Source organism: Simochromis diagramma, unplaced genomic scaffold (genome assembly GCF_900408965.1).
Source record: "Simochromis diagramma unplaced genomic scaffold, fSimDia1.1 OVJJ01000026.1, whole genome shotgun sequence".
NCBI lineage: Eukaryota > Metazoa > Chordata > Actinopteri > Cichliformes > Cichlidae > Simochromis > Simochromis diagramma.
In genome coordinates, this window is record NW_024386985.1 from 10,371,731 (window position 1) to 10,397,993 (window position 26,263).

The 26,263-nt window shown below is 40.7% G+C and overlaps 2 protein-coding genes and 1 long non-coding RNA gene across 4 annotated transcripts in view; all 3 read left to right on the forward strand.

Moving 5' to 3' along the window:
• The first annotated feature begins 1,700 nt into the window (after positions 1-1,700).
• mysm1 (Myb-like, SWIRM and MPN domains 1) lies at positions 1,701-7,842 on the forward strand. 2 transcript variants are annotated; one of them, XM_040040338.1, is made up of 20 exons: positions 1,701-1,885; positions 2,052-2,124; positions 2,200-2,270; positions 2,643-2,717; positions 2,810-2,894; positions 3,038-3,136; positions 3,336-3,858; positions 3,938-4,172; positions 4,253-4,383; positions 4,465-4,568; positions 4,661-4,738; positions 4,827-4,909; positions 5,001-5,055; positions 5,710-5,760; positions 5,855-5,929; positions 6,029-6,217; positions 6,321-6,453; positions 6,611-6,716; positions 6,847-6,904; positions 7,019-7,842. In XM_040040338.1, exons 1-20 carry the CDS (start codon positions 1,830-1,832, stop codon positions 7,313-7,315), a joined length of 2,577 nt encoding a protein of 858 aa, XP_039896272.1. In that variant the 5' UTR covers positions 1,701-1,829; the 3' UTR covers positions 7,316-7,842. The 2 variants fall into 2 exon arrangements, with proteins under 2 accessions (XP_039896272.1, XP_039896273.1); XM_040040339.1 differs by lacking the exon at positions 3,038-3,136.
• Positions 7,843-8,344: 502 nt separating this feature from the next.
• On the forward strand, positions 8,345-17,574 carry oma1 (OMA1 zinc metallopeptidase). Its single transcript, XM_040040346.1, has 8 exons — positions 8,345-9,173; positions 10,910-11,138; positions 11,324-11,497; positions 11,603-11,710; positions 13,143-13,271; positions 13,416-13,490; positions 13,899-14,048; positions 16,081-17,574. The coding sequence occupies exons 1-8, from the start codon at positions 8,836-8,838 to the stop codon at positions 16,186-16,188; spliced, it is 1,311 nt and encodes a 436-aa protein (XP_039896280.1). The 5' UTR covers positions 8,345-8,835; the 3' UTR covers positions 16,189-17,574.
• A 5,819-nt stretch (positions 17,575-23,393) lies between these two features.
• The window catches only part of LOC120738719, a 99,337-nt gene continuing 96,467 nt past the window's right edge, over positions 23,394-26,263 (forward strand). Inside the window, exon 1 of the long non-coding RNA XR_005697044.1 lies at positions 23,394-23,768. This is a non-coding gene — a long non-coding RNA (uncharacterized LOC120738719). The remainder of the gene's footprint in view (positions 23,769-26,263) is intronic.

The following is a 26,263-nucleotide window of genomic DNA, read 5'->3' on the forward strand; positions in this document are numbered from 1 at the left end:
TCCCTAGGCAGGAAACGTTTAATAAAGAAAAGTAGTGATAGCAGTATACAGATTTGGGTATACACATACTTCATTCATAGAATCCCATCCTCAGAATCTCAAAAGTAATTGGAAAGTTGGCTTAAAAAGAAATTAATAGCCATGTGACACCTGTTGTTTTGTTCTTTTATGATGAAATGAGTATCAGGAGCGACCACATCAATGATCTGGTGCTTTCTTAAAAAGAATGAATACGCTGTCCAGCTTAGCAACACCAAGGAAAAACCCTTCACAATATCTAACCAAATCAGTAACACCCTCAGAGAGAATGGCATATCCCCAAAATCTACAGTTAAAAGATGCTTTCATAAATGCAAATACAAAGGTTTTATAAAAAGGTGTAAACCACTGGTTACAGAGCAAAATGTGGCGAAGGTAAGGAACGCCACATGACACAAAGGATACTGCATTATCTGTCAAACAGGGTGGGGGCAATGCTGTGTCATGGGTGTGTATAGCTGCCACAGTAAATGGATCATTAGTTTACTGATGTGACTGCTGACAAATAAAAGGTGGTTGTGGTAAAAGTCTAGCAGAGTATCTCAAGGGAAGGGAAACAGAATTTGGTCATATCAAAATGCTGTAGATATCATCAAATGTGGATATGATGTATCCGAAAAGATTCTCAACCTCTGGTAGACAGTGAATGTAAGTTTTAAAAGGAATCCACATATTTAAAGCTGTTTGTTTCTTCAATGACTTTGAACCCTCCCCGGGCTTTTATGCCTACTCATTCCTATGAGTTTCTAGGGAATCACTATCCATCTTTATTATGTTGGGGGAAGAAATATAGCAATAAAATATATAATATTACATATGTAATAGCAGTATATGTTTAAATTTGATGAATTAGAAGTGTAATACAACTGAACATTAAAGTGCGCATCTTATGCTCATCATTATTTATTTACTTATTTATCTTGCGATGGGCATCACAATGATTCGCGGTCTAAAATGAACCGTTTTTACCTCTTCTCACTGCAGGGACAGCTTCCCTTTAAGGCTGACTTGCTGCCGCTATTAAACAGAAGGTTTAAGGGTGGGTAGTTGGGGCTGTTGTGCTCATGATATCCTGTAATATGTCTCTTTGACATCATATAGATCCAAGAGAAAAATAAGAGCAATTAGAGAACTCTGAAGCCTGAACTTAAGGATGACAAGGGTTTTTTTATATTATAATTATTTATAATATAAATAATAACTAATAATAATTGCTGCCCCTAATAATAATTAGGGGTGGCACGGTGGTTAGCACTGTTGCCGCACAGCAAGAAGGTCCTGAGTTCAATTCCACCATCAGGCCGGGGTCTTTCTGTGTGGAGTTTGCATGTTGTCTGCGTGGGTTCCCTCCGGGTACTCCGGCTTCCTCCCACCGTCCAAAGACATGCAGTTTGTGGGGATAGGTTAATTGGATAATCCAAATTGCCACTAGGTGTGAATGTGAGTATGAATGGTTGTCTGTCCTTGTGTGTTAGCCCTGCGACAGACTGGTGACCTGTCCAGGGTGTACCCCGCCTCTCGCCCTATGACAGCTGGGATTGGCTCCAGCACCCCCCGCGACCCTGAAAAGGATAAGCGGTAGCGAATGGATGGATAAATCATAATTAAAAAAGAAAAAGCATAATAAACCCACTTTAAGGTGAATTTAAACCAGAAGGTGGCAGTAAAGCAACTTTAAACATATTAAACGACATCCAGCCACAGGGTGTCGCTGTGAGTCACACTGGCCTCTGTTCTCCTCCGGCGCGCCTTCTCTGTTTTCTCTCTGCTGTTTACGTTTATCGAGTAACATGGAGGACGAGGTGGATGTTGACATCGAAGGAGATGACTTTGATAACAATATTGGGTAATGACGCCTGTTTATTTGGATTAATTGATGGCTGTGCTGTTTGGTGGGCTTCTGTGCTGTGGTCTACGCGAGTTAGCGGTGACCCGGATGTGGGCGCAGCAGCTGGGATTAGCTCTGGAGGCGTCTGCTCTGCTGATCACAGCTTCTTTCCTCGTTGTTTTAGGGAGATGGACGGAGGAGGTTTATTGCAGGAGCAGTTCATGCAGCCTACAGGGAAGAGCAGCGCCTGGATACTGGTATGACTTCGTCAAGCTCCGTTGTTTTTCTGGCTGTGGGTGCTCGTATTGACTCTCCGTCTCTCCTTTGTACAGCCCTGGGAGCTGGACAGCTCCATCAGCCCGGAGAACAGAGAGGTGATAGAGAGGATGTTGCTAGAGGAACAGTATCCTTTTACTGACCTTAAACGCACTGCATAGTGATGCATTGAGGTTAACTACAGGAATCTCAGGACGTAGCTGGGAGTGCTTCGGATTACCTAATAACTGCCCCATGCTGTGGCTAATGTAAACATACGGACAGATGACAAATTAAAAGAAAAAAATGCAACGCTTGACCTTACAGTAAATGGAATTATAGTGGGGGAATGTGTTATATTATTTTATGTTCACTTGTCCTGTTAGTGCAGGAGTAACCCAAAACATCTCAACATAGTTTCAACCAGTAGCTGAAGCTCCTTATATTGTGTTGATTACATAGTTTAAATACTAATTTTGTTGCTGGTTATGAAATCAGTTGTCCTCAACTATAATTGAAGATATTACCTGACAGGTAAGGAGATTCCTGACCACATTTGGCACAGTGATCCTCACAAAAAAAACAAAGTGAAAAAGTGAGTAATTTCTTCCATCAGCCTTGATGATGAGCGCAGTACACTGATTCCTCATTTCCTTGCTATTCATGAACTTGTCTGTGTGTGGACAGGTCTCCGGCCAAGAACATAGCTTCGTCTGCTGGTTCATCCTCTCGATGGTCCCAACAGGAGAAAGAACTGTTTGAGGAAGGCCTGGTATGCTTACACTGCAAGTTAACTTTTGTGTCTGAAATGTAATTTCTGTTTGGGGAGGTCAGCCTTTTAATGGATTTAATAATTGTTTTAAGTGAGTCAGATTGTGTGTATTGTCCAAGTTGCCGAGGTGTGTTGTTCTACAGGCTCGGTTTGGTCGAAGGTGGACTAAGATTGCTAAGCTTATGGAAAGCCGTACCGTTCTTCAGGTTAAGAGTTACGCCAGGCAGTATTTTAAACATAAGGTAAGACAGTCCACCTGGATTATACTAACAGCACAAGACAGGTTTCTGTTATGTAAGCTTAGTTGTAGTCATCTGCAGATATAAACCTGCAATTTAGTCAAACTACATACGCTCTATGCAACCAGAAGGAGTCCTTAGCAATGGTATGTTGGAAAATAAAAATCAAGATTAAACAAACTTTTGTGTACACATTTTTCAGGAAAAATCAGATCCTGGTCCTGCGGCTCCCTCTGTAGCTCCCATAATACACCTACAACCTCCTCAGCCCACCTCCAGTCAAGTGTCTACTCTTGCCAACGCTGTCCGCATAGAGAAGCTTTCTGACGATGAGGATGAGGATGTAGACATCACTGACGACTTGAGTGATGACGAAGAAGGCAATAAACCACAGGCAGTCCTCAGCAGTGATTTCTGTGGGCCTGAGGAGAAAACAGATTCTGGGAGTCAAAGCTCCACAGAAGAACATGTAAGTCTGAGTGGGGTAGAGAGCATCCATGAGACGAAGGAGAAACCGAGCCACAACTCTCTTTCTCCGCAAAGTCTTCAACCCTCATCTTTCCCTGGTTGCTCAGAAGATCCTGGAGTAACAGAGCGAGATGAGAAGGTCAACAAGACAGCATCGGTATTTCCACAAAGCTGTCAGACACCGCCTCACGCAGACTCAAAGCAGATGTTCTCAGCAGGCATTGCTCAACTGGAAGAAGCTTACAGTGATGGAATGGGTACTTCACACTTACTGTGCTTTGTGTATTTACCTCACTGTCATAGGAAAAATTAATGACACACATTATGATGTCCTAGATTCTTCAGACAAGATTGAGAAGAATCTAAATGATAGACCATACAATGACCAGGAGGAGGAGGAGAATGAAGATGATGAAGAGGAGGAGCTGAAGGCCCCCGAACAAGAAATAGAGATGGACACAGAGACCATCACCGAGGATGAGAAGCAGGCTATCCCAGAGTTCTTTGAGGGGCGACCATCAAAAACCCCTGAAAGATATCTGAAGATTAGAAACTATATCCTGGATCAATGGTAAACTAAGTTTACATGTTCGATAACTTTGTTTACACAACTTTGCACAGAAAGTGGTTATTACTGTTTTTGTCCACTAGGCTGAAGAGCAAGCCCAAGTACCTAAACAAGACATCGGTCCGCCCTGGTCTAAAGAACTGTGGAGATGTCAACTGCATTGGGAGAATACACACCTATCTGGAACTCATTGGAGCAATCAACTTCAACTGCGGTGAGTCTGTGTCTCTGAGTCTTCTGATTTATGAATTTTTATCTTCTTTTTGATGTTAAAGCTCTGACTTCCTTTTTGTAGAGCAAGCTGTGTACAATCGTCCAAAGGTGATGGACCGCTCCAAGCATAAGGAAGGCAAAGATGTACTGGAGGCCTATCAGCTCGCCCAGAGGCTGCAGAGCATGGTCGGCACCCATAAAGCAATAGACTCTGACACTGGAAGCATTTAAATTTTAAGCATGCCAGAACTTGACTTGTAACTTCTGACTGGTTGTAGCGAACCAGGAAGCGGCGTGTGCGGGACATTTGGGGGAACTGGTGTGATGCTAAAGACTTGGAGGGACAGACATATGAGGTATGGACACTGCACAACAACTTTTAATCAAATTACGATTTACATTCTTACTAATATGTTTGCTGATTCTGTGTTTTTTCTTTATCAGCATCTGAGTGCAGAAGAATTAGCTCTGCGGAGAGAGGAGATGAAGAAGCAGCCTAAACCTTACAAGATGTCCAGATACCGAGGGTGAGCACAGTGGACTGATGCAAAATGTACCAAATTATAAACACAAGGAGGTTTATGATGTGGATGTTTATAATGCCACTCTATCCACCAGCTCTTTTGACCCCTTCCAGCTGATTCCCTGCAGATATTTTGAAGAGGATATAAAGGTCAGTGATCATTCTTATCAAGATTTTTCACCGATACACTGACTAACCACACCACTTAAAAAAAAAAACAAAACGGAAAAATCATGGATGTGTCTGTAATTGGCGTGGCCTCTATTGATCAGGCTTGTTCTGTTGCATCTTCCAGATACAGAATGGATACTAGACTATTTGTTTCTTGAGAAATTCTTCAGGAGATTTTTCAGTGTAATTAGTCCAGCTGGGTAGACTAATGAGGGAGAGCCATTTTCATGGGGATGGGGAATGCTTAATCTGCAGTTAATGGGTGGTACATGTCAAAATTACATCCACATGAATACCACCACAGGACTTCTAATGGTGCCTTTGCTCCAATTGAAAGCACACATCCCAGGTTAGGTGGGCAAAGCTAAATTCGGTGTGATGTCAGTGTGTCTGTTGTTGGCTCTGTGAGGGACTGGCAGACTCTCCAGGGTGCTCCTTGCCTCTTGCCCTATGTCAGCTGTAATATACTTCAGCCCAGCCTATGTTGGATAAGGAGTAGGTGACTGGATTATTAGATATACCTTATATCTAATAAGATTATATTTTCTTCATTTTTTGTTGCATAAACTAAGAGGATCCTTTCTCCAAAGTAGTCATCAATTATTCTAAGCTGTTCTTTACTGATCACCCTAGGAACCATTCCAGGTTATAGTCTGTGCTGAGACTCTTCTCATCATGGATATGGTATGTTATACACACAGTCACAAGCTGATTCGTTTTTTTTCATATGTGTACAACAGATTTTACCTATATTGACAGATAACTTTTCTGTAATCAGCATGCACATGTGTCAAGGGGGGAAGTCATTGGTCTGCTAGGTGGAACTTTTAATGAAGAAGCAAAAGTATTGAAGGTAGGTCAAGAAGTCTGAACCAATGTGACAAACAGGATAAAACTCTAATCACATTATATTCAGAAAACTATATTTTGTGATTAATAAATCTGTGTTTAGATCTGTGCAGCAGAGCCATGTAACAGTGTGAGCACAGGTCTGCAGTGTGAGATGGATCCAGTGTCTCAGACACAGGCCTGTGATGTGCTGTCATCCCTGGGATTCAGTGTAGTGGGCTGGTACCACTCGCATCCCTCCTTCCACCCTAACCCTTCATTGCGAGACATAAACACGCAGCACCAATTCCAGGTAAAACTGACTGAATGAAATAAGTTTGCACATGAGTTACTTGTGAACTTCTGGTTTTATTTTCACTTCTGGTATTATTATTTATTTATTTTTAATCTTTCAGAGTTATTTTTCACGTGGTGGAGCCCCGTTTATTGGGATGATAGTGAGCCCATATGACCCAGCTAATGCCTCCCCCCACTCCCAGACTACCTGCCTATTGGTAAAAGAGAACCAGGAGCCTTCAGGCCCCCAGAGTAAGTCTAACACACACACACACACACGACTCAAACTTCAAAACAGTTAAGATCAAGAGGCTTTGAAATCAAGCTGACAATGTAGGTCAGTGATTTTGTGTACGCAGTAACACACTTTATCCTCTGGCTCAGTCTCTCAGCCTCTGTTCCTCCCCAGAGCTGCCGTACAGATTCGACTTCCTGTCATCACAAGACATCCCCGACTGGGAGCAGACGATGAGGAGGGCTCAGTGGATCATCCACAAATATTCTCAAGCACCAGGGTGAGTGAGACACAAGACTGTATTGTCTAATCTTGAACTGGTGCCCTAAAGCTGATCCTAAATTTTATTGAAATTGTTTTGGGTGGTGTGTCTAAGCATTTTATTTTTCATTTTTGCCGTGGCTGGTCAGGAGCGTGCAGATGGACAGACTATTCCGGAGAGACTCCCATCTCACATGTTTGGAGAAGGTCAGTTCGACCATCAGTCCTCCCAGTTTGCAAATTTCAGTGACTCTATGGAGTGACTTTGAGCTGCTTTTACAGTTTTAATGTGTGCCTAACTACACGACCTTCATCATGTAGATGCTGGCATCACTGGCGAGATACTTGGAACCCCTCCCAGATGAGGTGGGAGACTCCTTTCTCACCCAGATCCAGGCCCTTTTCAAATCTGACTTTATTTCCAAGCAGCAGTTGCCTGATTCTGAAGAAGGAGAACCTTTAAATATCTCATCCAAGCTGGTGGACTCGGGCGAACTAACTTTTGATCAGCCGATCAGCCCAGAGGAAGAGAAGGACCAAGAAGAATCTGAGACTACTGGCAGCACCGTGTTGCATTTAGGCTCTGTATTGTCGACCGAACATGACTATTTACTGTGAATAACCATACAGCAGCATACTTAATAGTGAATGACACCTTTTGTGAATACATTGTGGCATTTATTACTGGGTGTGTGTGAGATAGAGTTTTTGCCAGTGAAGTTATCATGAACGTTTTTTCTCAGTTTAACAGATTTCTTTTTGACATCAAAATAAAAATCTATTTTTATATTTCAGGTCTTTTTATGAATGTTCAGTGCAACACATGAATATATATTTTAATGATTTATGTTTAAAGTTTTGTCATTTACTCCTCACTAAGGTTTACTGTCCAAGGGGACAGTACTATGTTTTTAGAACATGTGGTGGCCAAGACATTCAAAGGGGCTCTTGATAAATCAGAAAATCAGACATGCAGTAGTACGGTTAGGTTAACTGGTGATTCTAAACTAGTTGTATGTGTATGATGGACTGTCCAGGGTGTACACTGGCTCTCATGCTATGGCAGCTGGGATAGGATGTAGCCCCCACCTGTGACTCTAAGTTGGATTAGCAGAAGAAAATGGATGGATAGTTACACTAAAGTGTAAAAATACCCTTAAGTGAAAAACCTGCATTCCAGTTCCCATTTATGTTAAAATTAGAATAAAAAAACCACTGAAAATACCAAAAGTGAAAGTGCTCATGATGCCAAAGTAATCCCATGAAACAATCTAACATTGATTGATCATTGATCAATCAGTGGTTTATTTCACTTTAATGTTGAAGCTGGAGCTAATGTTAAAAATACTTTATATACACAGCTAGTTAACATAATCAGCGGTTTTCACACACCTGTGTTCATGTCTGAAGTTTGACAGTTATTGAGATTGGTAGTTATGGCATTAATCTGGCACACGATTTGGGAACCTCTACAATAAAACAGGATAATTTATTAGTTGATGTGTGTTATTTTAACTGCAAAAAAAGTTAAATAGTAAAACATGAAAATAAATGTGCTTGAGTACAAAGTAGAATATTTGCCTCCAAACTATGGTGGATTAAAAGCAGTAGCCTGGGTATGATTTTTTTTTTTTTTAAAAAGACACACACTTAACATGTAAATATATTTAGTTAACTTCCAGCTCTATAATATAACGCTTAGCTCGTTTATAATATAACTTTGAGCTGTGTGTGCGGAACGTTCGTAACGGGGATGTTTCTAGGTGGAATCATTTGGGAGGAGCGCGCGTTCCAGAAACTACAGTTAACGCTAGTTTGTAATTTTAAAGCGCGTCCTTTTGGCTCACCGGGCATTAATGTGTTTCAGCTCAGCGTGTAATGGTGTTAAAAACCAACTTTTGGACTGGTGAAGGCATTTCAGAGTTCCGCGACTCCCCCCCCAAATAACCAAATTTACGTGTACGTAGCGTTCACTTCTAGCGATGACATTGACAGCTGAGAGCAGCTCCCCAGGTGTCACTACCGGATTTATTTTGACCTTTAGTATGAGATAACCGCGTTGCGTTGACTGTTTTTGGTCAGTCCTCGTATAAATTAAAAAAAAACTGTATCATTAAAAAATCAAATTAAATTAAAACATGGCTCTACTTTGCGGAAGTCTTTTCAGGAGCTGTCACTTCAGTTTGCTTTCGTCGCATCTTATCGGGAACCTCCGGGTATGCAGACGAGCTGTTTACCCTCAGAGCAGTTGGCGAAATACCATAAGCACATCTGTACGCTTGAGAGCTTCTTTGACTGGACGGACAACGAGTTATCAGATTTACTCCAAAGCCACTGCTCCTCTTCCCTGTGGTCCTGTCCTGACCCCATGTGGACACTACTTCCACACTTCTGCCCGCCTGAGGGCCCTGCCTGCTCCCCTCATTTGGATGATAATCAAACCTCTGCAAAAGATTATGGCTATAATACTGGGAAGGTAGGAAACACATAGTGTTTGCAGGAAGGTCCACAAGCTTTTGGATAGACACAGTTTTTGTAGTTTGTGCTTTGAACACCACCACAGTGGATTGTAAAAATTTAAGAGTTCAAATGCAGTCTTTGAGCTTTTATTTAAGGGGTTTCAGAAAAGAATTGCAATAAATATTTAGAAATTACAGGCATTTTTATACATGGCCCCCTCTTCTGAATAATAATTTTACACAGTATCAATTATTTTGTTATGTAGCTCCTTGTCCAATTTGGGGACAAGGAGGCAGGCCAATACACCACAGACTTTTTCATCACCAAGTAATCTCCAATGAACCTTACCCCACTAACTGCATGTCTTTAGACTGGGGTTAGGAGCTAGAGTACAGAGAGAAAGACCCAAGTCATATGGTGGATTCAAACCCAGGAGCTTCTTGCTGTAAGGCAGTAGTGCTAACCACTGTGCTACCATGCTGGCTGATTGTGATGCTCCTTGGCTGTAGTCTCCGATAAAAGGCTGGCAGAATATTGTGAATCCATTGAAGCTTGGATGAAAATCCTTCTTTGGCTGAGAGTATAGCCCTCTAGACCCCAGATGTGCTAGTTCTATCTGTGGCCACATCATCAGTAAACTCTAATTACCGGTAGTAATTTTTTGGCAGCTATACCTGCCCGTGCCATAACATTGCCTCCACGATGTTTGAGAGATCTCTGTAACCAGTGGTCTACACCTTTTTGAAAAGGATTTCCACTTTTGAATGCATCTTTTAATTTTACACTTTAATGTCGTCTACCTATTTTGTGCTTCTGACAATAAGGAACTTGGATAAAATTGGCTGTAAACAGCTAATGGAAGACTTTTGTTAAACAACTTGAATTAAAGTTGAAAGTTTGCACTTCAAACATACCTTAATTTTTTAAATAATATTAAGTAAAGTGTGGTGGTGTACAGGGGCAAAATCACAACCAATGTGTCCGCCCCTAAAAAGTAATCAGTGGTTAATCAGTATAAATACGACACTATAGTCTATAATGGTCTACAAATTCAAATAGATGTAACGTTTTAAATATGGAATGTAAATAAAAAGCAAGACTTTAATAAGGTGTGTCAATAGAAAAGCTCTTAATACAGATGATAAATTGAGCATCCTTTTTGCTTTAAGGCATAATATCATTTAACAACACTTAATGTTTATTTAAATAATGAACACGCTCCTAATTGTTTTATCAACTGTTTTAATTATTGGATTTAAATAAGAACAAATAAATTACTGTCTAAATTGTTTCCATGCTTTATGTTTTAATTAACTGGTACAAATTAATCCATGAAACCGAGTGACTGTGATGGTATCATTTAGCAGACATGGCATGTGAGGTTTCAGTATTTATTTAGTCTTATTTTGTCTCCCCCTCCCTGCCTCCAGCAGAATAGAGAGCAGGCTTTTTTTTTTTTTTGGCCTTTGAGCAGTACTACAAAATTTACCTGCCGAATTTATGCATGTTTGGCACTTTATTTGAGGTTAGGCTTCTCTGGAAAGAAAAGAGGTTATTGTTCTGCATTATTATCTTACATTATTATGGGAAACTTTGGTTGCTAATCTTTCATCAGGCTTTTTCTCCAGGCATTTTTTTTTAAACATGCTTCAGATAATTAATTTAGTTCTAATTGTTGGAATAAGGTGTTAAACGTACTGCCTGAGCTACATAAGGATTTACAGCAGCACTAAAGCCCCTCTTTTTGTACAGGAGCATAAGGAAGTGGTGGGTGGCCTTACCAGACAAACGGCAGCAGCTGTTGCGCAAATATGCATGGCAGAAGCGCTGGCAAATAGCAGGGGGTGCAGGTGTTGCTATTATGATTGTAGCCCTCTTCCTCTTAACGCACCTTGACGAGTCCCCCCTGACAGGACGGACCCGCCTTCTTGTGTTCAGTAAAGAGAACTACATGGAGATGGCAGCTCTGACTTCAGATGCGGTGAGAGACGTTGTGTTGCATGTGACATTGTGAGAAAATCACAAATATCCATTCCACAAACATTCCTAAGAAGATTTATTGAGTCAACAAGTAAGAAGGTGAATAGTTAAATGGAACAAGATGGAAAAAATGTCATTTTTAATGAAATTCTTCCTTAAATATTTGTTGTCATCTCTGTGTTTCAGTACATGGAGGAGTATGCAGAGCTGCTTGTTCCAGTCACTGACCCTCGTCACCAGGTGGTGAAGTGGGTGGTGCAGCACCTGGCACAAAGGAACAAGGACATCCCTGAAGTGAATGACATCAGCTGGACTGTCCATGTGGTGCAAAGTCCCAGCGTTAATGCCTTTGTACTACCGGTAAGTAAAGACAAGCTGAACACTAAAAATTTTACTATTATAAGGTGCAATCTAGTGTTTACACACCTACAAAGATTAAAAAGTTATTTCCCATTCTTTGAGTAGAATGGAAATGTCTTCATGTTTACTGGAATGCTGGAAGCCATTGCAGATGTTCACCAGCTCACTATTATACTGGGACACGAGATGGCTCATGCCTTACTGGGACACGCTGTAAGTACATAACCCTCCACGGACTGTTTGCTGTTATAGCATAGTTTGTACTCCACATCATAAATTTACCTTAAGACTTGACCTTGAGAGTGAATAGGTTTATTTTTTACAATTAATACAGGGTTTCTCTGGATCATTAAAAAGTCTTAAACTCTGAAATTGAATTCAAGAAAAATAAGACCTTAAAATATTTCATATTTCCCCAATATCTGGTGAAGGTATTAACGTTGGAAATGGTTTGTTTAAGCCTGGTATGTGTGGGAAAGAACATAATGTGAAGTACTGGGTTGTATGGATTGTTGCATTGTTGAAAATGGCTTGTGTATAAAAGCCTAAAAATAGTGCATAATTTTGACATTATTGGATCTTAATTCTTATTTCTTGAAGTCCTAAATGGACCTTAAAAAGCATTTATTTTGATTGTTAAAATGATGTTGGAACTATTTATTATAAGTGGAGTTATACAATAGGCAAAGAATTACGCCTGCCACTGGTATTATTAACAGAAACAAATTCCTTGATTGTATGTTTTCTCTCATGCATTGAGTGCATACTCTTCCGTAACAGACAAGCACTCAGTTGAGTGCAGCAAACCTCACACCTGTTTAGCTTCTGAGGCTCAAGTGCTGCAGTGCACAAAGACCTGTGCAGTATGCTGACATCTAATAGGCTTAGCTGATCAGCAGCAGATGTTGCAGTGAATGAGTCACTGAAAACACTTAAAGTGCAAATATTGCTCAAGAACAAACTTTAGTCATTTATCAGCCCTTGGCACAGTCTTGGAGGTTCCACACAGCACTGTAAAATATGCATGTGGACCCCCTACAGGTGCAGAATATACTGCATTATACACTGAGATCTCCTGACTATTCATCACTTCTGCTCTGTCTCGGAAGTATCATATCAGCTGAAGTGGCATCTGTTGCAGTCTTGTTGCATCAGCCGTTGATAAAAGACTCGGTGACAATCACATCCAAACAGTCACTAATCCTGCCGGTGCTGTGATGACCAAAGTGACCTCAGGCACTGCTGTGCTTTATTAATTCTCCGCAGATGGCTGTCTTTTTTTTCTCTCTCCAGCTTTAAAGCCCATTCTTCTTGTTCTAAAAAAGTGTCTAATGAAGTTGTGGGTATTTCAAGACTTTAAACGTCCTCAGAGGAAATGCTTGAAGGAGATTTTAATTAGATGAAGGGAATGAGCATCGATGGGCTTGGTATTACCCAGTAGGTGTGCTCTATTGGATTGGCTGTTAAAACCTCTAAATCTGTTACAGCGTAAATGTTCCACTAAAATAGATGGGAACAATCAATATGTTTCAACAGCCTCAATCACCTCCCCAAAACTTTTTACCTCTATTTTTCTGTTCTTATATTTTTCTCTTTTATCCTCCTTCCTTCCTTTTCTTTTCCTTCGCCCTCACTGCCTCCACAGGCAGAACAGGCCAGTGTGTCGCATGTCCTGGAGCTCCTGTCTGTTGTTCTCCTGATAGCCATCTGGGCCATGTGTCCTCATGACAGCCTGTCAATGCTGGGACACTGGGTACAGGGCAAGCTTAGAGAGGTGAGGAATTAATATTCATTATCTGAAAATATATATGAAGTATTAAAGTTACAGCAGTTTAAAAAAATGACTGGAAGATAAAAATGTACAATAATCTTGTAGTTTTTACACACCTACACAGAAATCTGCTTTTTTCTTTTCTAGCTGCTGTTTCAACGCCCTTTCAGTCGGAAACTGGAGGCTGAGGCAGATCAAGTCGGATTGCAATTGGCTGCTAAGGTATCACTGTCACCAATTTGGTCACCATTTATCTGGCTCAAGCGGTGCCTTCTTTTGTGTTTTCACCTGTGTTTTTTCGTCGGTTGCATTCACTCCGATGATATTTTTAGGGTTAAAAACATGCAACCAGGCTAATGACTCGAGGAAAAGTGTTAAATCCAGCTTTTTGGAGCTTGAGATTGAAAGAAAAATTAAGGACTAATTTTAAAATGTTTTTACTCTTTATAAGCTGTTCTTTATTTTAACCTCATTCAGTTTCCTCTAATGCTCCCCAATCATACAATCTGTCCACAGGACACTAGGGGGCACTGTTGTCAAAGGAAACTAAAGTGAAGATTTTTATCTCGGCACAAAACAGTGGGATGCCACTTCTTGTGTGTGTTTCTGAGGTGTGTGTATTGTTTACAGGCATGTGCCGATGTGCGAGCAGGACCTGTATTCTGGCAGCAGATGGAACTCAGAGACCAACTATCAGGAGAGCCCACCTTGCCTGAATGGCTGTCCACACACCCATCACACAGGAACAGAGTCGCTCAGCTGGACCGTCTCATACCAGAGGTATAGACACACGCAGTATTTTTTCCTTAGATTGTTTCCCCCTAAACTGTTGTGTCGGTTCTTAGTCATATGTTTGTCCCAACTTTGAAGTGAAGAAATCTGTGAGGCCTGTGTGGGGACACAGCCCTACTCCTTTCTGTTTTTCAGGAGAAACAGTGTAGCTTTAGGAGCTGTTGGAAAGATTCTTAATGGAACTAATGAAGCGTCTGGAGAGATATAAATCCACCTGCAGACATGGAGAGGAGGGCAGAAAGGAAGGAGAAACGTGGGGTTTTAGGAAGACAGCAAAAACATTTTGCTGTGCCAGGGCCTGGATGTCTGCTTAGCTGAATGTCTTGAAGGATTTGAGTTGAGTGCCTGAAAGAAAACAGCCCCACATTAGCAGCTCAGTGTTGGCAGTGTGACCAGCCAATCAATGGTATCTTAAGTCTATAAGGAAATCAACAACCAGTTAAGACAGCAGTTTCAGTTGTGAGGACTGTCAGCATCCACAGTCCTCACAACTTTTTCTGTGCGTGTAAGTGTTAGCAGAAAGGTGGATTAATAATCTATGTATTAGACAGCAGTGAGGTTAACCTTGACTGTTATTTGGACTGTTGGAGCACTGTCAGATGCTCCAAGCACAAAGACGAACAGATGGGTAAACCACTAATTGTCCATCAGGTGCCTATGTCGTTGAATATGTGCATGTTCTGTGTATGTGCTCGTGCACCCGGTCGTATCCCTGTGAGGTAGATTGACCTCTAGCAGCAGTTGTTGTCGAGACCAGGCTGTAGCCACAGGCAGTGAAGTGATGAAGACTGTTGTTTGGGGATTAATTGCCCTGCTTTGTGTGTGTGTGTGGTGCTGAGAAGACTCGGTTTCTGGTACCTTCAGATTACAATAAATGTCTGAACATAACTTTCGCTGAAACAAGCTTTAATGAGGTTTGTGTTAACTGTTCGATCCAGCATAGCAGCATGCATGAGTCAGTTAACAGCCGAGCTCAGTCTGGTGAAAGCGATGCATAATGTGATGTTTTTAACCTTGCAAAGGGTGACAGCCTCAAGCCACCTAACCCGACTCTTGTGGGGGCACTCCACCTCCACGAGCGCGCTCATCATCCTTAAGCACAGCACATCAAGTCCACCGGTAACATGAGAGGGAGAGCCTGTTGAGTGGGAAGTACACGTATGTGCTCAGTCTTGTAGGTGATGCTAAGTGAGAGATTAATGACTTGGGATGTGCGTAGGTGTGTGAGACAGACGGAGAGAATATATTTATCGGCCGGGGTGTGATTGAAGTTTCCATTAGCTCCGTCACATACTGGAATATTTTTAACCATAACCATTTTAGCCAAGCTAGTTACATGGCTCTTTCATGCTAATGTTGGCCTACAATAGCTGCTTCCATGTCTTTTACTCAGAGACACTTTTATAATTTTCTGTTTCTCTATAAAACCATAGAATGTATATAAAAGATGGACGTGGCTTCCAAGTCAGTGCAGAAGTGCATCAAAACTGCATTCTTTCAAATGGCCAGTAGTGGGCAGTACATCTGTTTGTGAAAAGAAGTCTATGAGGAAACGATGCTACTCCTCAGTAAACACTTTCCTCATGAGTTTTTGGTCTTAATTGCTAGTTTTAAGACTGATTTAGCATAGCACGAGGTTCGTTCAGTTAATTAAGATCCCATTAAGAGTAAAGTAGACATTAAAACAGGTATGCTTTAGGGCATAATTTAAAAGTCGCTCAAGTCAGATCCTCCACTTGTCAGATTTAGAAAAACTAAGACAAAACTTAAGTCCAAAGGAGGCTTTAAAAATGTGACTCTGCTGTAGCTTTTGAGCTTTTGACAAGCAGGAGGGCACATGACTGTTTGAAAGGTGTCAGATGGTAACTATAAATGTGACTTTGCATGAATTACGTTTAATGTGCCTGCACGTAAGCTAGCATTTTAGTTTGTACATAGAGTTTTCACCAGCCCTGGTTAATCTTGTTTTGTTTTGCTTAAAGTGTTTGTGTGTCTGTCCTTTTGCTTTATATCTGTTCAGGCTCTGGAGCTGAGGGAAAGATGCGTCTGTCCTGCTCTGCCTGCTACTGATCCTCGTGATGTTTTCTCCAAGAGCGTCCGTGTGTTGCTGAAAAACACCAGGGAGTGAAGGGCCAGAGAGGGGAGACAAACCTGTGTTGACCCACAGCCCCACCTCAGTCCCCACAAGACTGCCTGCAGCATTCATTGCCCAAACTGCACTTCCTTCTTCCCCAGATGCAGATCATTTAAGCAAAGGCCCGGTCCCAGCTGCAATTCCAGAGAGAGTTATGGCAGCCCGTGCCACTGCTACTGCTGCAGAGGAGGGATCCCAGCACGTATTGCAGAGCACCAGCTGACAGGGGTGTTAAATCATCACCAACTTGCTTGAATAAACTTGACTGACTATAGTGGAGTATGAACTGCAGCTAGCAACCTTTCTCTTATTGTCTATTAAATTGAAAAAAATGCACCTGAGTGCGTAGGTGCTAAAAGGGTTAAATTCTCACCCACCATTGCAGAGACTGCAGATACCACCACAATCGAGGGTGGAGCTGGCGGTTGTTTTACAAAGGAAGTGACTGCGGGTCATTATATAAATCAGTAGAAAATTGAGGTAAAAGGCTGACGAAGATAAATCAAGAATTTTATCCATGCCTAATGACTACAAAGATACCACATTAATTAGATAACCTTGAATAGGAAAATACTGAATTAATTAGCTTCCATACATTGCCAGATTAATATGTGCATTATTCATTGACACACGGCAACAGACGAGAGTAAGCACTTACGTGTGCTTGTTGGAGGCAGCATCCATGGCATCCAGAGGACATCTACATTCTCATTATGACTACTGCATTCTCATGCCACACGCACAGCACTTTATCTGTTTTCTAGCCCGGGGGACTTAATGGTGTAAATTTATGCTGGGTTGTTTGCAGGTTTTAAAACACAGCGCTCTGCACGGGAATGCCAATATCAGCCGTCAAGCTTTGAGAAATCTTTCATGGGATTTTGTAAAATCTTATTTAACAAGGCAAGTTGACTGAGAAAACATTCATATTTACAACAACAGCCTGCGGGAGAAGACATACTGTGAAGAGGGGAGGGCAGTTATGGTTCAAATCTTGGTAATGTTTTATGTGTGTGTGTGTGTGTGTGCGCGCGCGGAGACGAAATGGTACACTTGGTTACACTGTGAAATCAAAAATGATACTACTATGTTTTTTTTGGGTGGGGAGGTAAATTATTTCATTTGTGTCACGCTTTTTAGGCACCGAACCCGAACTAGCCTTCAAAAACAACAGTTGGGAGTCTTACACCTGCTGTGGAGGCTTTCTCTTACAGGGTAAAACACAGGGTAGGTCTATATTAGGGTTGGTGTCTCCTTTAGAGTAAGTGGTCAGTCCATAACAAGCCAATGAAAAGCACATATTGGTTTTTGCACATTCATAACTCAGCGGATATGTATTCTGTTTGCAGGTGACTAGCGAATAAAATTCAAACTTTGATATCTCTTCTTTTTTTCTCCTTTATTTTAAAATCTGTTAATTGACATCGATCAAAGGGGCGCATACAGCAAAAAAAAACAAATGTAATATGGATGTGCGTAAAATTATCTGCCTGTGTGACATTACGTAAGGGAACATCAAACGCCTCGCATCGTCACACCAACCAATTAGATTCTGGGGTGAAAGATGAGTTTCTTTTGAAGTGTTCATGTGTGCGTGTGGCGGCAGCGGTTTACTTATTGATGCTTGGCTCCTGGGGAATATCCTTGCTGTCTGTTCACAGCTGATCAGAGAGATGTAAAGTTTTGAAATCTCATTGACCACATTATGCAAAGCCAGTTGTAATCAAATGGAAGCTACTAGAATATCCACCAGTCAGCCTCATCCCAGCTCTTTTGTAATGTCTGCCAACTGCTACAAGTTGTAGCTTCTTGAATACGAGATCAATTTTGTGTAAATTATGTGTATTAAACAGCTTTGGAGTATGGGCCTTTTCACTATCTGCTGCTGAACACAAGTTGTCTCTTTTGGCAATTTTGACCTTTTTATGGACTTTTGAATACACAGGTCCCATTCATTATAATGTAGATAATCTATTTCAGGGTCATATTGTTGCATGCACACTGTGGCAGCTGGATGCAGCTTCCTCCCCACTCGCAGAGAAATTGGAACATGAGCAGGCAACAGATGACACACTCACACCCAGAGGTAATTGTAATGAGCGTGATACAATACACACACTGCGCTGAGTAATTGTAGCCTACTGCTGGAGTCTAAACAATACTTCGACAGAGGGCTTAATCAAGGGAAACAAAGAGACAGCAGTCAGATGGATTGAAAGGACAGAAATAGAAAACAAACTGGAACCATGGGGATTGACAGGAGAAAAGAAAAGATTTCATTTCAAGTGTGTGAAAGAGAGAATCTTTTGGGGTGATTTACATGCAAATCAGATGTTTAATTTTTAACATGCAGCACGAATCCTGCATGGGAAAGTCCTGTTCGATGTGGTTTCTCTGTTCGCATGCGCAGCCTTGAGCAGATAAGATCTTTTCCACAAACTAAGTTCAAAATCAAATGTCTACTTTATGTCTGTAAATTCACCTTAAGTCTCATATTGTTTTGAGTTTGTATAGTCTTCCACCCACTAGAGACATCAGACAGCTTCTGAGACCTCTGCAAACCGCTCACAGGTATTTTGAGGTATTGACATAAACACAGAACTGTTGAAAAGTAGAAGAAGGAGCAGTGAAGGCAGCACACCCACACCACAGAAAGCTGAATGCTTGATAAGTGGCAAACTAAAGATGCTGTTTTCCCAACAAAAACACTCCCAGAGAGAGTAAAGGCAGTGAAAGAGCAACACAACACATCTGCTGTGTAGGTGGCTGAATGATGTCCCAGAATGCAGTCTGGCTAACCTTTGACCTCCCTGTGGAGTATTGCTCGAAGTGGCTCATCCACGGTTCCATTTCTTGGATCCGCCCCGACAAAGACAGACACACAAATGCAGCAGCTGGCTGTTATGTGCAGAGGGAATATGGTGATGGAAAGGCGTGTGTATGTGTGTCGCTGGTGTAAAAGTTGCTGCGTCCTTCCGCTGCACATTAATTATACATGTGGCATGTGGGTGTCTGATTGAAATGAATATTTTACTCCTTTTAATCACTGCCATTGCCAGAGTGATGGAGCATCTGGATGTGTTACCTGGGTAATTAAAGACGCTGTCTCAAACATGCACACATTCAAGTCTCAGAGGTTGTGTCTGCAGTATGAGACAGAAGCACCCCAGAGGCTTACTAATGAGTCAGAATTAGATTTGGAATGTTTTACAGCAATGAGGCTCATAGAAAAGTAAAGACCGCTTTTTAAAATATTTTGTTATTGTCGACATGAGCCATTAAAAAAAAGTGCTAGACATTGTAAAAATGTAATAAAAACAGAATGTGGCAGTTTTTAAATCACCTAAAACCTAAATTTGTTATTTGAAAATAGTGCTTTTTTGTAATTTGTATGCTGCATATTTTCTGTGGGCCCATTTATAGCTCAGACTCTTAATGCAGAGCAGTGCTGTTGTGTTATATGCAGAATGTGGATTGCTGAAAAAAAGCAAGGTCTTCCCTAAAGAAGACATTGGTGAGCTAGCAGCACCGTTTAGGCTGAAGCGGCACTGTCTAGCCTCTTGATGTCACAGACTTCACAGATCCTGACTTTTTAAAACTCGATCTTTTTCTTAATTTGTTGCATTTTTATGCTAAAAACCATAATTCTTAATGTGTTCCCTGCAGTCTTTCACAGAGTGTTGAAAACCTTGCTATCTTTATTCATAGAAGGCTCCTTTTATACTCTAAAGACTCGTCTTGTTGCTGACTTGTTGCCAATTGACCTAATTGGTTGTGGGATGTTGATTTTCAAATGATTCTATTTTCTTTTTACTTTGTTTACCTAGTGTCCCAGGAGTTTTGGAAATGGGTTTGAATAGCCCAAGGCTTTTCCAACTCTCTTTTGGGCCGTGTGGCATGCAGAGTGTTGGGCTGAATGTAATCTTAGCAAAAGGAGTAGCTATTTTAAACTCCTCATATGCTTTCTGTAGTTATGCAATCTGAGCATATTACAGGAGAAGCCACAAGTATGAACTATATAAACTATTTGTGTATTTACTATACAGCTCTAAATATCAGTGAGAGTTAATCAGTTCATCTTTCACTTTGGGATGACATGATTATGGTGCTATTAGGATTTTTTGTGTTTCATTCCCAGTTTAAAATTGTCACTTTATGTGCCTTTCTCTCTTCTCTGAATATGTCTGCCACCAACATTTTATTTTTAGCAAATAGGGCAAAACCATGTTGCTTAGAAAGGCAAGAGTTGTTCTTTCTCAGCCTGGAGTTGTTTAAGTAGGTTGATGACAATCTTTTTTCTCCCACATACAAATTTTGTCTAGTGCAGCTTCATTATGAGTTGCACTACTGTGCAAAAGTCACCTCTCATTTCTTTATACTTTGCTATGAAAGTGGGAAATAGGTAGAGTGATTTATTGAAACATCTGCAAACATAAATGTAAACAGAAAGTAGCAAAAAGATAGTGCGGACAATATTTGGTATGATCACTATAATTCATCAACAAAGCCTGAACTCTCTTAGGCAAGATTTCTTGTAATTTTTTTAAGTAGTCTTCAGCAATAGTTCTCCAGGCTTCTTATTCTTAAAGGGCATTCAAAGCTCGTCTTTGGCTGTTTTCTGCTATATTAATGTCGAGATCGTTGGGTTTGTGGAGGCCAGTCAATGACTGATAATAGTCCATTGTGTTTTTTTCCATCCAGGTATACTTTTCCTGGATTGCCAATGAGTTTGGGATCATTGTCATGTTGAAAAGCTGTCATGCCGTTGCCACTTGGACACTTTCCATACGGTGTTATATCCTGAATCTGACAGTACTATTCTACATTCATAATTCCATCAGTTTTGACAAAGTCCCCTAAGATGCAAACTATGGCAGAGCCTCTTCTCTATTTTATTACTTAGATACTCTCTGGACCGTCTCCATACATACTGATGATTTTAAGTTAACATTTCAAATTGGGATTCCTCACTCCCTCAGAACTGATTTTACTGATTTTCTGTCCAGTTCTTGTCCTTGTGTAATTTTGCAAACCAGCCTTTTCTCCCTGTTGGCTTTCATTGAAAATCCTTTCTTGGCTTCTTGACAGCCATCCTTCCACTACAACCATTTCTGATGAGCTTTTGGTGAAGAGTAAAAAGTATGAACTGAATGACCAGATGCATCTCTCAGGTCCCATGCCAAGTCTTTGTTGGATTTCTTATTCTAAGAATATGACTTTCAGATACTATTTGTATGCTGCAGATTTTTTTAAGGCCTACTACTTCTTTCTTTATGACCTATATTTGCCTGGTTTCAAATTTGCACACCATGCTGAGATTTGCCAAGTTTTTCACCTATAGCACTTTGGGAATCACTTTCTTGGTGCAAAAATACTATTTTATGCCTGTCAAACTGTGTTATCTCTGTTATTTCTCATAGATTCAACTAAAGAAATGAGAAAAAAATAATGTGTTTTTGTGACAAAATCAGTTGCTAAGTTGTCTATTATGCGTAGACACATGACTGGGTTGTCCTTTGAGTTAGGTGTCTTTTTTATGCCTGAATGATTAGTGATCAGTGTTAAGTGGCTGGAGAACTATTGTTGAAGACCTCTTTAAAAGATAAAAGATGATAATTGACTCCTTGGAAGCAAAACTTAAGTAAATGAAAACTTTTGCAGAGTGCTGTATATGTGAAGCTCATATCTGCATTGCTCACACAGAACAGCTGAAATATTCGATTCCAGATACTTCTTAAAATAACACAGTAAAAACTGTAGCTGAATGAATCAATCTGATGTTTTTTTACATGCTCTTTGGGCTGTGGGTTCCAGTGAGCTGAGCTTCTTTGTGAACAGCAGTGAAGAACATGTATGGGGTCATCAGGGCTATCTGGGTATGCTCTTTCAGCACACAATGCAGGTATTCCTCTAATGGCTCCTTGTGTCCCCTCAGTCTGTCTTATCATCTTGATCTATGCTTGTGTGCGTGTGTGTGTGCATAGCTGAACTGGTGGAGGTTTTTATAGTCTGGCTGCTCTGATGCTATTAGAGATTAGGATGTTAACACAGTCCCTCATCTGACTGCATCGATCCCAACCCTTGCGGTGGAATCACATTAATACTAACAACGTCAGGTTACAAGCTTTGTAGCTCTCTTTACCCCCCTCTCTCCTTTTACATCTGCTTCTCTGTCAGTGTTGATTTAAATTTGAATAACCAGCTTTCTTGTCAGTCTTTCAACAAGGAGAGGGGCCAGTTTAATGAATGGAACGATGGAAGGAAGATTGCAGAAGCAGAGGGAGACTAGAGGATGTGGAAATGACATGAGATGAAATTGTTTAAATCAGTCTTCCTCAGCTGCTTTGACACTAGTTGCGTTCACTGGTGGAGTGCATCAAGTCACAACTTAGGGTAAATGTACAACTTTGTTTCATGGGAAATGGGAAAAATAAATAGCATGAATCAGTTTTGTCCATTTGTGGGCGGGCAATGAAAAATAATAATACTGAAAAAAAGGTTTGAAACTTAGCTGTGAATGCAAAATACTACATTTTCCTTCTTTAATACTTGCTATTTTTGTAATGAGTTTGAAGGCACAGTCTGAATATTTTGGTGTCCATCTCTCAATAGAGAAATGTTTGGTCCACTGGTATAAATCAAAGGAAAAACCAAAGTACTCTTTTCCATATCTGTGTCCGTCAGTGCAGTAGTGCATTGTATACTTCCTCTCACCTCCTCTGTGATCCCTGTGAATCCATCAAAACAACATGGGGGAGTAGGATTCAGACCAAAACACTGTCAGACAGTGTCAGCCAAATTCAAGAAACTGTGACGGAGCAGTTGTGCATTTAGACCTAAAGTAAGCTACAATTGGAAAACCCAGCAGGTGTGTTTTGATGACTTCCACTTCAGGAGAACACCTTCAACACAGCTTTTAGGGAAAGTTTTCATATGGTGAACTCCCAAATCTCTGAGCCTCTCAATACATGTTTTTTTATAGTACACAGTACAATACATAAAGGTACAGTAATAATATGACGGTACAAAAATTATAATGTAATCATTGATTCTGAACAGTTTCCTGTAATATTAATACTGTCTCCAATGGTGATGAATTGAATAATGTATTTGAATAAGTCCACCTAAAATATGAACTGTACAACAATACATGCTGGTACCCATGGGCCATAATTACTCTAACAGGCCTTGACTCTTAGTCAGGGTTCTGTATTAATGTTACTCACGTGTTACTCATAACATTGACGCTGTTTACCAAAAGGCCATTAATTTACAGCATTTATAAAGTTCAGATAATAATGATGGCTAACAAGGGCAACAAGAAATGCAGGGAGATTTTAACTGGGACTTTATCTAATCAGTCAAAGAGAAACCACCTGAGTTTACTGTAGGTCTCCGGCTCTGTTTTTACTACAATTACAGCATTAGTTGCGCCCATTATTAGTTAATATAGTCAGTTAGTTGCTAAAAATGTTTTTCAGAAGCACAGTTGGGATAATTTCCTTCTTTTACCATAAGGTTGCAGCACTGTGCACATTCAGCTGGAGCCGTGGAGAGTTACAAGCTAGCCAAAGGTAAGATGGTTATTTTAACTTAAGGAAAATAATTATTCATGTTTGTAATAAAATAATACATAAGGAAAAATTAATTTTAATTCAGTTTGGCGAAAAGAGGCAACATTTTAAGAATTGTCTTCTAAAAAAGCCTTGGTTAAAATAAACAGTTGGCTAATGCATTTAGCTAAACATGCTGTTAATTGTCCTATAAACATGGTAAACCTCCAGCAGATTAACATTTATGAAGGCAAAAAAAATTTAAGATACCACATGCTGAAGCCTGCCACTACATGATTTTGTTTGGCTAAAACATGCTGCATGTTAGAGTTTCTAGGGTAAAGATGCTCTCAAAGTTGTTTTCTGGCTTTACAATGAATGTGAATGCATAGTATCACCTGACAGAATGAACAAGAAAGACATGCTATCTGTCTACTCCTAGTGATGGCTACTTTGGAAAAGAGGCCTGACTCAGGTATTACTGCCCGTGTGAGCTTGTGTGCATTTGTCTGCTTACAGCTACTTAAGAGGGATATTATGAGGGATTAAGTCTGGAATAAATTAGAATAAATTCACATTAATCCTTGTATGTTTGTTTTTAGTGACATTTGTTTTAAATTTGACATTATAATTCCAGCTTGGTGCTCAGGGGGGAAACTAGCTTAACATTGTAAGCCACTGCAAGCTTTTAGCTAAGGTTCATAAAACAGACTTAGTGCCAAAACCTCTGTGACTGGGAATAACTGTGTGCTTTCTGTTGGTTTGAGTCCAGCTTAGTTCCGTGGGCTGTATATGTTTAATGAGTAACTTTGATAGCTGAGACTTGGAAATTGTGAAGAAAACCCCCACAGAGCCCTTATTAAACCAAAGCACCGGCTCACATTATGCCTCAAAGTCCTGCAGATCTGCCAAGAAAGTGAAGTTCCACACACGGTGTATGCTGAAGTGTGTGTCTGTAAATGTACATCTGTGTTATTCAGACATATGTGTAAGGGGGAGGGTGTGGAAAACCAGTGTTGAGAATCATATTATTTTTTTCAGCATATATTCTCAGTTCACTTCCCCTTCAGCTGTCCTCTCAGAAAACCCATCTATCCATAGGTTCATCCATCCTCGCTCACGCTAAGCAGTGCTGTCTCGTTGCTATGGTTTCCATTATACTTCCTGCCTCCTTTGGTTTGAAGGACAAAGCACTGACAATAGGTAGATGGGTAGTATTTAAACAGAAGGGAAAGAGAAAGACTTAATAAGCACACATATATGCTACTTTTTCTTTATTGTCACCCGTTGTTTAAGGTTATCGCTCACTCTCTGGTCTTTGAGCCACATCCCCTCGGTTCCAGGGGAGGTAGAAAGTCAGCTCAACACCAACACCTCCTTTGGCATTTGATGTTTAACTCTGTAGGCCGTATCTTTTAGCTGATCAATAAGCAGGTGGTACAGCACTCCCTCTACTCTCTACGGGACAGGCTGCAGTTACACAGGACTGCACCAAACGAAATCAGCTTGCATCAGGGCTGTGTTATGCTCAATGACTGTGCTGCACACTGCCAAACAGTACAGGAAAAAGGATTTGCTCCCAGATCTATAACCAGCAATTGCACATGCACACGCAACTGCTTTTGTGTGTTCGCATTGTGTTTGTATAAAGTCTTCAGGCTGTCAGAAATTAGGCTAAAACTGTGGACTTTATATAGCTGACCTGGTTGGAGAGTGAGGAGGATTCACTGCAGATGAGTGGGAAGAAAGAGGGTCTTGGGGTTTGTGTGTGTGTGTGTGTGTGTGTGTGTGTGAGACTGAAAAAGGAAAGGAAGGAATAGAGAGAGCAATGGAAAGCGCTTAAACACAATCCTTTCCCTGCCACACGCATCATCCCCTTCACTGTGTGATTCACTCACCCCCTCGCTTATTGTAAGGTTCTTAGGGCCTTCCTTAACTTTTAATAAGAGTCTTTAATAAGTCCCCAGATCATGGCTTGGTCGGTCAGGGCTTCTATTTCAACACAGCTCTGCTTAAGCTTACTCTAAAATAGATCTGCTCCCTCTTTTCTCTTCCCCCCCTATGCCCCCGTTCTCTCATCTCTATATTTCTCCACGAGATTGTAAAAATATTTAATAAACTTTGGACGAATGAAACAAGGTTGTATCGACCTCTGTGGTTTGTGTGAATATAATCAGTCTGACATAGTTGTTTGACAGGGGATATTCCAGTTTTAGTACTACTTCCATCCTGAAGGTCAAATGTGGCAAAAATGTGATGTGAGATTTGTGTCATGTTGTTGTTTAACTCTTTCCCTCATAAGGAGATGATATTTGACTGCCTCCCCTGTGCCCTTAACGGCAGATATAGATGTTGTTTGATGACAATTAGACCATTCTTTTTAACTAACATCTAATGCAAACCCAGCTATTTTGTTCTATAAGTATGCCTGACATGTAACAGAAACTGCTTGGTTTAGAAAAGCCCTTCAAGGGTTACTCCTAATAGGCTTTCAAGGAGTAAAGAGGGATCATTTG